General features: G+C 37.9%; 1 protein-coding gene across 1 annotated transcript in view; it reads right to left on the bottom strand.

Moving 5' to 3' along the window:
• Nucleotides 1-14,400, bottom strand: part of TTC3 (tetratricopeptide repeat domain 3) — a 130,172-nt gene that overhangs the window by 37,987 nt on the left and 77,785 nt on the right. Inside the window, exons 30-36 of the mRNA XM_059392334.1 lie at nt 12,939-12,985; nt 11,935-11,991; nt 10,889-10,962; nt 9,211-9,372; nt 1,981-3,046; nt 716-781; nt 420-569 (exon numbers count right to left, since the gene is read on the bottom strand). Coding sequence (XP_059248317.1) covers nt 420-569; nt 716-781; nt 1,981-3,046; nt 9,211-9,372; nt 10,889-10,962; nt 11,935-11,991; nt 12,939-12,985 — 1,622 coding nt within the window. The remainder of the gene's footprint in view (nt 1-419; nt 570-715; nt 782-1,980; nt 3,047-9,210; nt 9,373-10,888; nt 10,963-11,934; nt 11,992-12,938; nt 12,986-14,400) is intronic.

Genomic DNA, 14,400 nt, shown 5'->3' with positions numbered 1-14,400 from the left:
CACCCAAATTTTTCAAATAAGAAACGAAAGCACAAAGAAGTTAGATAACTTGCCCCGGATGAGACTAGTATGGAACCTGGCTTCATCCGAACCTAGTCAGTCTGATCCCAAGACTTCCACTATGAACCACTAATGCTATATCACCTCTCAGTATAAGCAAGGATAAACTCAAAACTTAAGTCACCACAAAACTGGTTTAGTTAATGAAACAAACTGAACTATAAATAAATGAAAACCCAGGTTCACAGCCCTTTTCTTAAATAGCAACACGTAGAGCTTCTGAAACACCAAAAACACTACCACTTGAATATGTCATAGAGAAATTTAAATAGGCATCATTAACAAAAAATCCTCTGTTCAGCCAACAATGCTCTTGATCATGCCACATGCTACTATGGAGAAGTTTCAGACAGGATTACCTTGTTTTCTTCTATGTTCCTTTTCAACTTTTCTTCCAGATCCCTGGTCTCTTCTGAGCCCTTGAGTTTTCTCTGCTCATAATTTTCGCATGCCTCCTTAAGCTGCTCCTGTAAAACCTGGCACTCCTTCTCAATCTGTAAAATATCTCCCTAAAGGTAAATTACAAAATTATCTATTAAAAATAGTTTAAAATACCTATTTCTGATCTTGTTCTGAACAGTCTCTTAAACAGAGGAGAATGAAAGGCGGATGAAAATTTACAAGAGAAATGTTATGATAATTCATTTTTACTCACATGTTGTGCCTCAAAAGGATCATATGGTTCAGTATTGACTTCTTGATGTGTGACATTCCAGGACACCTTTGGGGCAAAACAAACACTTAAATTTACCTCAATTGCTCTAGTAAAATAAATCTACCATGTAATGACATTTTAAGACATGCCCCCAATTTTTTCAAGGGTTGTTTTTTTTTTTGACAATTTTAATAATGTTTTACACTTCCTACAAATACTTGTAATAGGAAAGAGCTACATGTAGAATTGGTAAAAACAAAAAAGAATTTGGTTCATTACTCTAAAGTTCTTTAAGATTTTATTTATTTGAAAGAGAGAGCCTTTGAGAGTAGGAGAGAGTGAGTAGAAACAAGAAAGTTGAGCAGGGGGAGGGGCACAGAGAGAAGTTGGCTCCCTGCTGAGCAGGGAGCCCAATGTGGGGCTCCATTCCAGGACCCTGGGATCATGACCTGAACGAAAGGCAGCTGCTTAACCGAAGGAGCCACCTAGGTGCCCCTTAACATGTTCTTTCAAAGCTTTCTTAGAAAACAAAAATGTAATGAGGAGGGGGATAATCCAACAAACAGTTAATGAATTCATACCCCATAGAGTGAACTACAGGAGAATGTCAATTTAGTCTATGCTTGTCAGGAACTTTTATTTTCATCTCTCATTTCTCTCCACCTGTGTTTTTTTTGTTTTGTTTTGTTTTTTTGTTTTTTAATTCCCTCATTCTCCTCTCCTGTTTTGGTAGGAGAAACTGGTCACACATATAGCCCAGACTCTGCTTTTTTGGGCTGCCTGTGCAAAAAGCACATTTCCCTTAATTCTCCATGCGGTAAGTCTTGTGGGGCAAGCACCCCAAGAAAGGAGGCTTCCTGGGTCCAGCACTACTATGCCTGGATGGGCGAGCGGATGCTTCAATGTTGGGCTTCAATGTTAGGACATGCAAGTGCTATGGAAACAAACAACATCATCCTTATGGTGCCATAACTAATTTTTAAAGTGATGTTTTGGCTCCATCTGCTGATTCCTCTTATTTCTCAGATGGTATAAAACTTGGTTAGGAAAAAAGTGTATTATTTACTAGACCCCAAAATTATTTCTGCATTACCCATCATGCCCTACAAAAGGGTTCATATTTTAAAACATTTCCAGGCAAAAAAATTCATGACCATTATAAAATCAATTGTTAAACAGGATTTTAGTAAATATAATGGCAATGAAAGATAAGAAGGAAAATTTAACTTCGGTATTAAGATAACTTTTTTCTATTTAAGTCTTACCTGTATGGCAACCACTTGTGTACGTGGAGTATTTGTTACTTCATTGGTAGTTTCTGGATTTACTTCCCGTTTGTTGGCAGCATTTCCACAGTGACCATCACATCTGTTAGACTCACTAAAGGCTGCATCAGCACCATCTGTGCTATGCTGTGTCTTTACTGATACTTCCAAAGAGTCCTGAGGGATCTGTGTTTTAGGGGCGATCTGGTTACCAGGGGCATTCTCAGCATTCAGATGATGACCCTCAAAATATACAGCAGCGCTTTCATCTGGTCTGTCATTGGCTATAAAAGATGGCACCACTGGCACTGATCTTTGCAGCTGATACTCAGAAGAAACGTTGGCCAGGGGTGTGTAAATGTTAGTGTACTGGGGCAAACTCGGTAACACATTTATGTACGTCGGTGGTGTCTGGGTAATGCCAAATCCCCGAAAGGGGAGATACGTACAGTATCCTGTGACCAAATGGGGTTGAGTCCAGTAGGTTGGTTTCACATCCTCAGAAGCTGGTTTGGGAGAATGAGAGGATACTCGCTTGTGACCTGCATCCTCGGACACTGGTTTGGGAGAATCAGAAGAGACCTCTTTGGGCTTCTCATCCTCAGAAACTGATCTAGAAGAATTATCAGACATTGGTTTCGGCTTCACAGCCTCACAGGTTGGTTTGGGAGAATTCGCAGCTATAGGTTTGGGCTTCACATCCTCAGAAGCTGCTGCTGAAGATAAATCAGACACTGGTTTAGATTTTATATCTGGTTTAAATTCCCTAGCAGATGGATTCAGTGGTAGTTTGACTCGTAAATACTCCCCTGTTTTTGAAATTTCTTCCACTTTTGTCTTAATGTTTTTCTTCTTTCTCTTTTTCTTGAGCCGCAATGCAACTTTCTTCAGTGCAATGCAGTTGTCAATCACAACAAAACGAGGACATCCCAAGAGAAAAGACTTCAAACCTCCGGCTTTTTCTAGTATCTGTCGAGTTTCTTCTGGGAAGAATTCATATTCTTCAGAGAACATTTTATTACTCATGTCCAACGGACCATGCTCCTCCAACAACTGAGAGAAATAACTTGGAAAAAATTATGTTTACATGTTATAAGGAAGTACTTACACATGTTCATTTGAAAAAAATATTTTTCCCAAAATTCTCCCAAAGCAAAATACTATTTCAGTTCTGACTGATCTCAACAGCTCCCCAACAAACATATTACACTCATACTAAATCTGACAAAAGCTAACTGCAATCAATGATACTCTAAAAGCAAAATATTGTTTACCCTTTGGAAAATAATCCTTAAAAATTTTTTTGAAAACCACAAAGATTAAAAAGTTACTTTATAAATTTCAATTATATAATTACACAATCTATTTTAAAAGTAATGAAAAGAAAATTTATTATATAAGAATGTCAAATGAGAAGACATAAAATTTCACTAAGATCCTGTGGAATTTGCATATAGTAATCGTAACATTTTTCTGTTTAAGAACAGACAATGATTTAGAGGTACTGAAATTAATTCTGTCTGATCAATAAACCAATAAGATTAGACACACATTAATGGGGCAATCCCTTAATCTAGCTCCAGTTCTAGATTGGGACTCCCTTCAGTTCTGGGGCTACTTTTTTCCCCATTCTGGGGTCAGCCTCAAAGAGCCTTATTCTTCCATTTGGATTTGGTCTTCAGTCTGTAACAGTAGCATTAACTAGCAAGAAAGACACGTAACACACATCACCAAAAAGATTTGCTTTTTCAAGAGCAAAAATCTCCAAAGGGACTTTCTTAGGAAATTAACGCTAACCAGAACGACAATTTATTTTGGGGAAAGGTAAAAACATCACTTCTTTGAAGCAAAAGAAACCACTTTATGTACAGATACTGGTCAAGATAAAGGACTATATTGCAAATGATTAACATCTACCAAAGTAACTGATACTATGAAGATTGAAGACCAAACGCCATGACTTTTCATCAGCAATGCTACTTTAAATACCTAGTGTTTTTTGATGACTACTTTCCCCTTACGATTATCTCTACAACTGAAACTATCCAATACACTTACTGTTTTGCAAGGTAACAGATTAGATTTGTTTTCACTTTAAGATTCCCATCAAACTTCATTTTTTTAAATGATTTTATTTATTTTAAAAAGTGAGAGTGCTCATATGTGCAAGAACGCAGATGAGGGAGGGGAACAAGATGGCGGGGAAGTAGGAGGAGGCGCCAATTGCGCTCCTGGGTATTTATCCCAAAGATAGAGATGTAGTGAAAAGAAGGGCCATCTGTACCCCAAAGTTTATAGCAGCAATGGCCACGGTCACCAAACTGTGGAAAGAAACAAGATGCCCTTCAACGGATGAATGGATAAGGAAGATGTGGCTCATATACACTATGGAGTATTATGCCTCTATAAGAAAGGACGAATACCCAACTTTTGTAGCAACATGGACGGGACTGGAAGAGATTATGCTGAGTGAAGTAAGTCAAGCAGAGAGAGTCCTCCATGTCCATGGAGGACATGGGGAGTTAGAGAGGAGAAGGGAGTTGGGGGAAATTGGAAGGGGAGGTGACCATGAGAGACTATGGACTCTGAAAAACAATCTGAGGGGTTTGAAGTGGCAAGGGGGTGGGAGGTTGGGGTACCAGGTGGTGGGTATTAGAGAGGGCACGGATTGCATGGAGCACTGGGTGTGGTGCAAAAATAATGAATACTGTTATGCTGAAAAAAAAGAGCACAGATGAGGGGAGGGGCGGGGAGAGGGTGAGAAATCTTCAAGCAGACTCCCCGCCGACAAAAGGCTCAATCCCAGGACTCTGAGATCATAGCCTGAGCTGAAATCAAGAGTCGGTTGCTTAACCAACTGAGCCACCCAGGGGCCCCGCAAACTTCATTTTTAATGAGAAATCTCTAAAAGCAGAAGAGTCTGAAGGAGAATCCTCTTGCTGAGGGTTTTGGCTGATTGGTAGAATTTCGGCTCTACCACCTTTCTAAAGAGAGGAAACTTTCGGGGCGCCTGGGTGGCTCAGTGGGTTAAGCCGCTGCCTTCGGCTCAGGTCATGATCTCAGGGGCCTGAGATCGAGTCCCGCATCGGGCTCTCTGCTCAGCGGGGAACCTGCTTCCTCCTCTCTCTCTCTGCCTGCCTCTCTGCCTACTTGTGATCTCTCTCTGTCAAATAAATAAATAAAATCTTTAAAAAAAAAAAAAAAAGAGAGGAAACTTTCCATTAGGTCATGAATGGTGTATGTGTATTTACTCTCTGCTCTCCATGAAGAATACTAAAGAGAATCATTGAAAAATAAAGCTTTTCCACCTGGATTAAAACACTTAAATACAAAATGGCATAACTAAAAAACAGAGACTACATGCAAGGAAACCACTCTAAGTAATTTGACAATGAGCTTTTCAATAGCTAGCAAGGTAAATGCCAGTGAAGATCTGCTGTATATTACCAAGCAACTAATAAAAGTCATGTTCTTGAATAGTCAAGGATATGAAAAAATCCTCATTATGCATTTTGAGTGAAAAAGGTTATAACAAAGCTGAATTATAGTAAAATCACAGTTTATAAATTTTAAAACCTATGTTTTACACATCTACATTTTAAAAGCCTGAAAGAATATACACCAAAAATTAACTGTGGTTGTATCTGGGTAATAGAATTATTCATAATTTTTATTTTTCCTTTATTTAAAAAAAACTCCATAGTAATTTATATTATTAGTTTTACAATCAGAAAAAAATGTTTTCAAAGAAATAGAGCCTACATGTTTTTTCCATTAGCTAAGAAGCAATGCATTTTTCAAACACTGGAGTAGAACAAAATTTAATTTAACACGGGTCCCTAGCCCAAAGGAAAACGGTATTATAACCATATTGTGAATAAAATTTTTATAGTCACTATTATTTGAAATGCAACACAAAATGAATTTAATTCTATTTATACATCTTACTAGCCTTGAAAAATCATCTCTGTAAGACACACAGTAGGTCCAAAATACCATAAATATGATTTCTTAATAATCCACCCATCAATGCACATTTAACCGTGGTACTGGTGTGGCTATTTAGCAGACATGACAGAGGCCAAAGCTCTAAAGAAAGATGTTAGATGACAACTGAAATGATGGAGGTGACTCTGCGTCTGACAAGTTACACAAGATTCATCTCTCTCATCATGACCTGTTCTTGCTCAAAGTCTCAGACTCTGTACTTCAGGACCAGAGACAAAAACTAGATAAATAGCATGTGGCAGGAGTTTAAATTTTTTAAAAAAGCTAATTTTGCCAGAGATATTTATAGTTATGTATATATGCACATATAATTTCATAACTGGATGATGACCATCTGGAACGGTCATGGTTGGTCATCCTGCAGCGCTATTACCGTCACTGCCGGCACAGCAGCAACAGATAAGGATGGAGAAAACATTTCAGAAGGCACCCCCACCCTCCTACGCTAGGTGTGGTCCTCTGAAAAAATCACTGTTTTATACAAGCTCATGATTCTTATTTCAGAGTAATTTTATTTGCAGTACACTGTTACCTGACCAATGATCAATTCAGCTCTCCTGCTATTTGCAAGCGGCATAAAAGGACCGTATCTTTACTTTTTCTGCAATCTTCCACAGTGCTTAACTCAAAGTGGTTAAAAAACGCTGGCCAACAAATTAACAGCACTGATGAGGTGTTAGGAAAAGCTAAGTGCAGAATACTATCCATTGAAATTTTAATTTGCTTCAACTATCTAAAATCATAAAATATTGGAACTAGAAGGGCATTAGGTCAATTAAACACCAATCTTTCCAATCCCCTACTTCACCATGAAATACTTAAGATAAAGTTAAAGCAGTGATCCCAATATTCTTGATTCCCTAGTATTTTTTTTTTCTCTACATTCCTATCATAAAGAAAATTGTAGTAGTTTCATTTTTCTTTCTTTTCATCCACTGGCTCCTAAAAGAAATATTTATGTATTTTTTCTTTTTAAAGTTTTTGTTTGTTCACTTAAGTAATCTCTACACCCAGTATGGGGCTTGGACTCACAACCCCAAGATCAAGAGACATGTGCTCCTCTGACTGAGCCAGCCAGGAACCCCTGAAAAATAATCATTCTTAAGCCCATCATCATATGTCTACTTTTGAAAATTCAAAGAATCAACTGTTTTGAGGTGTAACTTCCTACAACTTCATGACTTTAAGTTCTACCTCAAAATACAAATCAGCTTATTTTTTTCCCTTAAGTTGTTTAACTCCTCTCACTTATAATAGTAATAAATCTTTAAGAAGCAAGGTCCTCAGAAAAACAGTTTAGCTTCAGTTCTGGATGTCTAAAGCAAAGCCTATCATACTTTAAGAAATAACTAGTGTAGCTTTAGAGTTGTTTGCATACGTCATCCAGGAGAGTTCTCTGGAAATATGACTTGTTCAGCATTTCAACTCTAAAGAAAAACCGTGAAGAGGAATCTACGAGCGTAACTAGACTGAAAAGAAATAATGCAGCCAGGGAAAATAGGAGGAATGACTAAATTATGGATGAGTGACATATTTTCCGAGAGAAGAGCTTTTAAATTAGTTTTTTATTGCAGGTCTTAGTCCTCAATTTCTTTTCTTTTCTTTTCTTTTTTTTTAAGATTTTATTTATTTGAGACAGAGAACATAAGCAGGTCGAAGGGCAGAGCTGGAGAGGGAGAAGCAGGCTCCCGCTGAGCAGGGAGCCCAACATGCGGCTTGATGTTGGAGCCTGATCCCAGGACCCTGAGATCAGGACCTGAGCTGAAGGCAGATGCTTAACCAACCGAGCGACCTAGATGCCGCTCAATTTCTCTTCTTTTTTTTTTTTTTAAAGATTTTATTTATTTATTTGACAGAGAGAGATCACAAGTAGGCAGAGAGGCAGGCAGAGAGAGAGAGGAGGAAGCAGGCTCCCCGCTGAGCAGAGAGCCCGATGTGGGACTCGATCCCAGGACCCTGAGATCATGACCTGAGCCGAAGGCAGCGGCTTAACCCACTGAGCCACCCAGGCGCCCCCAATTTCTCTTCTTAAGGAAGGTAGCAATGCCTTAATAGCAAGCTCTAAGCAGTTAATTGCTTCCTAGATTTTCCTGAACTCTTTACTCCATTATTTTATCCACCCCACTCAGACGTATTAACTTGTCACTGGACTTATGAGATGCAAAACATCCGCAGCCACCAACAAAGAAACAGTAAGATGAACTCATCATACTACTTGTCAAATGCGTAACTCCACCCTTATCCAAGAGAGATATGTTCCAAAACCACCAGGGATGCCTGAAACCACAGATAGTACTGAATCCTATTTATACTGTTTTGTTCCTACATATACATACCTATGATAAAGTTTAAGTTATAAATTAGGTGCAATAAAAAATTAATAGCACTAATAATAAAGTAAAACAGTTACAATAATATACTGTAATGAAAGCTATGTGAATGTGGTCTATCAAAATATCTTACTGCACTGTACTCACCATGATGGGGGATGATAAAATGTCTACATGACAAGATGAAGTGAGGTGAGTGATGTAGGCACTGTGATGCACTGTTAGGCTACAACGGACCTTCTGACAATATGTCAGAAGAAGGACCATCAGCTTCTAGAGACGACTGATGGCGGTAAGAGAAACCTTGGAAAGCGAAACTAAGGATAATGGAGGAGAACTATATGCCTTAGAATTCATGATAAAAGATTATGGCTAGGGGACCTGAGGGGCACCTGAATCAGTTAGGTTTCCAGCTCTTGGTTTCACCTCAGGTCATGATCTCACGGGTCATAAGAGCAAGCCCAGTGCCGAGTTCCACGCTCAGCCTGAAGATTCTCTCCCTTTGCACTCCCATCCATGCACATGTGTGTATACGTCTCTTTCTCTCTCAAATAAACAAATATATCTTTTAAAAAAACAATAACATTATGGCTAGAAACTCTTTAGGTCCTATCAGCATATACCAGATAAGTCTTTTAGAAAATATCTATATTAAGCAGCTCAAACTGACAAAAAACAGTAATTACTAAAATTCTAAAGTTAATAGTCAAAAACACTCAGTTAACTCCGTGTAATACCTGACAAAATCTGTAAAAGTACTTTTCTTCCCTAAGTTTGTGAGCCATAAAACGATTCCTTTAATAAGCACAATGGACACAAATCAAACAACTTGAGATCTTCAACTGGCAGCTTCAATATAAAATAATTTTTGCAGGAATGTTAAACTACTTACTCATACAGAGTTGAACATTTTTGTTTTGGGTTGATGTCCCACAGCTTCTTATTACGGACAACATATTCACTACTGTGCTGCTCATAGATAGCTTCAAATTCTTCTACATCTTGCCGAAGGTGGTCAGGTACCACAAATGGGCCTGCAGGATTTGAATTGCGTCTGTAGATAAAAAAACAATTTTATGAATCATAAATTTGTGAGGTTACCTAGATAATATTCCAATTTTATACAATTTATAATTTATAATGTAACATGTAAAATATAAATTTTACAATGCAAAAAAAACACTACGAGAGAATTCAATGTGGAAAAGTTACCCTTCCACAAATACATATATATGCCTGACTGCTGAGTAAGCACTTTTAACTAAGTACCAACCTGGTCCCAAGAGCAAATTTTTTGAAACTCCCATTTTTAGAAGTATAATGTTACATTAATTGTAACTTGTTAAAGAGAAAAATGAAAGATTTTATTATAACTGCTATTAAGTCAAAATGAGATTGAGACACTTAATAATAAAAAGAATTTTCTAAAATATAAGATTCTAGCACTCTAAAAAGATGCGGTAGTTTCAGTGTGAATTCTAAAACCAGGTTTTAATGGCTTTAATTCCTTGGCTCTGTTATTTACAAGCTTCAGGTTCTTGGGCACATCACTCAATTGTACCATTCAACTATACTGTGCATGACAGGTCTCCTTATCTGTAAAATGGACATAGTAACAGTACTTACCTCTAACGGTGGAAGAGTGGATTCAATGAGTTTATATATGTAAAGCCAAAGGAACAGCACCTGGTATATAAGTGCTATCTAAGTATAGGCTATTACTATTTTAATTTAAAATAATTCTTCCATTTAAAAAATCCATGAAAATGACTGTGGGAAAGCAGCTGTTTTGACAACTTCTTTAAGAAATGTGAAAAAAAAATGTGGGTTTCTAGTCCCTAAAGGAATGACATAAAAAGGTCACTGCTACTCACTACTTTTATTTCTTCATGTGTCTGTTCGTTTCCTGAAAACTCAGTTTCAACAACCAGACGTAACTGAAAACTGGTCACATCTAAGGCTAAACCACACATCATGTACTACTTCTGGAACAACTTCCTCTCTCCTACTATAGCAAATATGCTACTGATTACCAATAGGACATTTTTTTCACTGAATATTTTAAGGACTATTTTCTAGAATTTTCCCACAGTATCTTACACACAGTAAGTTCTCAAACTGATCTAATGAATGTCATTAGTCCAGTGGTTTTAATGTAGTTTGTATGAATTCTTTTTTTTTTTTTTTAAAGATTTTATTTATTTATTTGACAGAGAGAAATCACAAGTAGATGGAGAGGCAGGCAGAGAGAGGAAGGGAAGCAGGCTCCCTGCTGAGCAGAGAGCCCGATGCGGGACTCGATCCCAAGACCCTGAGATCATGACCTGAGCCGAAGGCAGTGGCTTAACCCACTGAGCCACCCACGTGCCCCTGTATGAATTCTTAATGCAGACAAGCCACGCCATTAATTCAACCAAGATGGATCACACCAGGTTGTCATAACAGATGCACATCTTTATACAGTGAAGTTAGGGAAATAAAACACAAGTTTAATTTATTTTAAATTAACATGACTTGCTAAGTCAAAACATTTGAATTAAAATGAAGCAAAAATTTTTAATTGTACTTACTTATGATCTTCACCTGAAGTGACAGTCTCATTATTTGTTGTTACTGAAGCTGTTCCAGACCCCACTAACATAGGCTGGTTTAAAAGAAAAATGAAAATGACTTTCCACTTTAGAACTCTATTAAAAAAATTAGTATTAAAACCAAATGCTTATATAAATATGCACACAAACTGCCAATATATGACTTAACTAAATTTTTTTTTTTAAAAGATTTTATTTATTTATTTGACAGAGAGAAACCACAAGCAGGCAGAGAGGCAGGCAGAGAGAGAGAGAGAGGAGGAAGCAGGCTCCCCGCTGAGCAGAGAGTCGGATGCGGGACTCGATCCCACGACCCTGAGATCATGACCTGAGCCGAAGGCAGCGGCTTAACCCACTGAGCCACCCAGGCACCCCTGATTTAACTAAATTTTTCTTGTGTACAGGAACACATAGTAATAAAAGTTACAACAGCCATAAATAAGCCCAAATTAACATTCAGGTAGTATTCAATGCTCTGAAAAAATTTTAAGTCAAAGATAAAAAGGCAAGTCTTTTTTTTTTTTAAATATTTTTATGTATTTATTTGACAGAGAGAGACCCAGCGAGAGAGGGAACACAAGCACGGGAGCTGCAGTGAGGGAAAAGCAGGGCTCGCACCAAGCAGGGAGCCCAATGCAGGGCCCGATCCCAGGACTCTGGGATCATGACCTGAGCCGAAGGTAGACACCCAACAACTGAGCCACCCAGGTGCCCCTCCTTTTTATTTTTTTTTTTTTAAAAGGCAAGTTTTAGTGGAACTTACAAACAGCTGCTCTCATCCTCCCCTAATATTTGTTCCCAGTCTCAACTCCTGTCCCCCTGAGCCCCCACATATACGACAGCCAAGGAGAACCCACCATAAGATAAACATCACCCTATTTATCTCATGGGCTTGGCATGAATTTTAGATTAAATCTTTAAAAAAAGTCTTTCTCTATAAAATGCTTCAAAATATCCCCCCAAATTGGTTAATTCTAATTTATATATTCAATTATTTTATACAAGAATTGATACAGAAAATATACCTTTAAATCTTTTGGCTTCTTTTTCTTGCCTTTATTTTTTATCTTGGAAGAATTAAACTGGAAAAATGGGAGGAAAAAACAATGAAAACTCAAATAGCAGAATTACAAAGCTCACAATAAAGATATCATAGTGTTTTAGCCACAAGTTGAATATATATAAAATAACAAAAATACTGAACAAAAATAACATTTAGTATGTTAGTGCTAGTGTTATGATCTATAACAGAAAGAAAGAGAATGCTCAATGAGGACTATAACTAAAACTGCCCCAACATTTTAAACTCATTTTTAAGAAAATTTATGTTATTTTAAGCAATTAATCAGTCTTTTAGAGTAACTCCAGTTATATGCTACTAGCATTTTAATGACATTCCTTTTACTAAGCTAAACTAGACACTCTATAGCAGGCTAAACCTTGGGGGCAGGGTGGACTTAGAAGACATTCAACTTCCCATGCTGTGTTAGCTGTGTTTCCATACTTACCTGGGCAGTATTTAACAGCAGATTAAGACAAAATTTCAAGTACAGATGACCTGATACTAAAATTCAGTAAACAAGCATCTTTCTGTCTGAAAACTGCCACAACCTACTAAGAAAAACTCTGTGATTATTTTAACTTGAACTCAGTTTGGAGCCATTCAAAAGAAAGTCTCTTTACTTTCCTTACACTGCAAAACATTAAAATTTTAATCATTACAGATAGATTTTCATTTTTATGCCAGGAGAAGACCAAACAACTCCTTCCCTATTTCTGAAATTAACATTTATTAGTTGCAAAACTTTATGGACACTTTCTAATTTAAGCCCCTAAGTTTGCTGTCACTCTAATTCTAAGAGGAAGACTGGTATTAACTTTCTAATAAATGAGCATACATCAGCCAGAAATCCTCCAGATTTGGTTCTAGAACGCCACTGTGATGTAAATAAACACTGGCTTGGGTACTCCTCTCTTCTTTGGCTAACACAAATTAGCATACTACAGTTAAAGGAATCAAGTAACTTACCAGTACATCACCACTGTCTTGTTTCCTTAACACAGTGCAGCGGCTATCTGTAGAAAAATACCGATGATTTGTGAGAAAATGGAAGTTTGCAGTGCCAAACAACACATTAAGCCTTAAAGAGAACCATCCCAGATACTACTATCATCAACTGTATTCTACTCCTTATTTGGCTTTGACACTAATTTAGTTTAGAAACCAAGAGCAAAATGGCCCATTAAAAAGAAACGAACCACAAAGAACCACAAAATGTGAATCCAATTCAGTACGATTTGAGTGCTTTCTAGGGATCAAACTCTATGCCAGGTGCCGGGAATACAGAAATGCAGAAATAGTCCCTGCCACAAATAAGCTTGTGTCCTAAGGTGTATTGTGCAACATACACTAACAGGTAAACACCTGTAACCCAGTGTGCTACGTGCCTCAATAAATACAATGGAAACAAAACTAATGAAATAATAAAGTTTTCAAGGATAAAGGCCCAAGGAGAGGTCAGGAAGAGCTTGGTGGGGGAAGGCTATATTAAAGTGAGACTTGAACAGGCAAATGAGTAGGACAGGGCTGGAGGAAATGCCTGAGGAAAGACACAGGCAGGAAAGCACAAGAAGGGTTGCACACCTTCAAGAAATGAGATGCATGTATAGAGGGCAGATGGGGAGAGTAATGATAAACCCAGACAGATGATGTGTAGGCAAAACGAAGCAAGTGTTTAACAAAATCATTACACAATCAGATTTTCTAGAAAAGTCACTAGTGGCAATATAAAGAGGAAGATCTGGAGTGAAAGGTCTGGAGGCAAAGAGACCAGTTTGGAGGCTACCAGGATGGTCTAATGATGGAAATATTACTAAGGCTCTGATGTAAGGAAGTGGAGAGGGACAGGAAAGGACAGATCAAAGATAAAGCTTACTGGAACTGGTAACAAACTAGACATGGGGTAATAGAAAAAAGGAAGAAGTGAGATTAATTTCAGGGTTTCCTGCTTAGATACAAGACATAGAACAATATTACTAAGAATAATTTAGGAAAAATAGATCTCCAGGGATAATAGTAAGTGGGTTCAGCCACACTGCCCTGAAGGGGCCTTTTAGCTGTCTACAAATCAATACCAACAGGAAAATAGTATGCAGAGTTGAAGAGAGGTTGGAATTCCAACAAATTATCATAGCATTGGTGACATTATTGAATACTTTCATTTACAAGACCAGTGGATTCCGAAAAGTTTTAAGAAATATAATCATCCCTTTAAATGAAATGAGATAAAACTGAAACTATCTGGGGGACGCCTGGGTGGCTCAGTTGGTTAAGCAGCTGCCTTCGGCTCAGGTCATGATCCCAGCGTCCTGGGATCGAGTCCCACATCGGGCTCCTTGCTCCGCAGGGAGCCTGCTTCTCCCTCTGACTCTGCCTTCCACTCTGTCTGCCTATGCTCGCTCTCGCTCGCTCTCTCTCTGACAAATAAATA

This window comes from Mustela nigripes, chromosome 2, assembly GCF_022355385.1.
Source record: "Mustela nigripes isolate SB6536 chromosome 2, MUSNIG.SB6536, whole genome shotgun sequence".
Taxonomy (NCBI): domain Eukaryota; kingdom Metazoa; phylum Chordata; class Mammalia; order Carnivora; family Mustelidae; genus Mustela; species Mustela nigripes.
The sequence above is the reverse complement of the archived record's forward strand: the minus strand, read 5'-3'. Positions and strand labels throughout refer to the sequence as shown.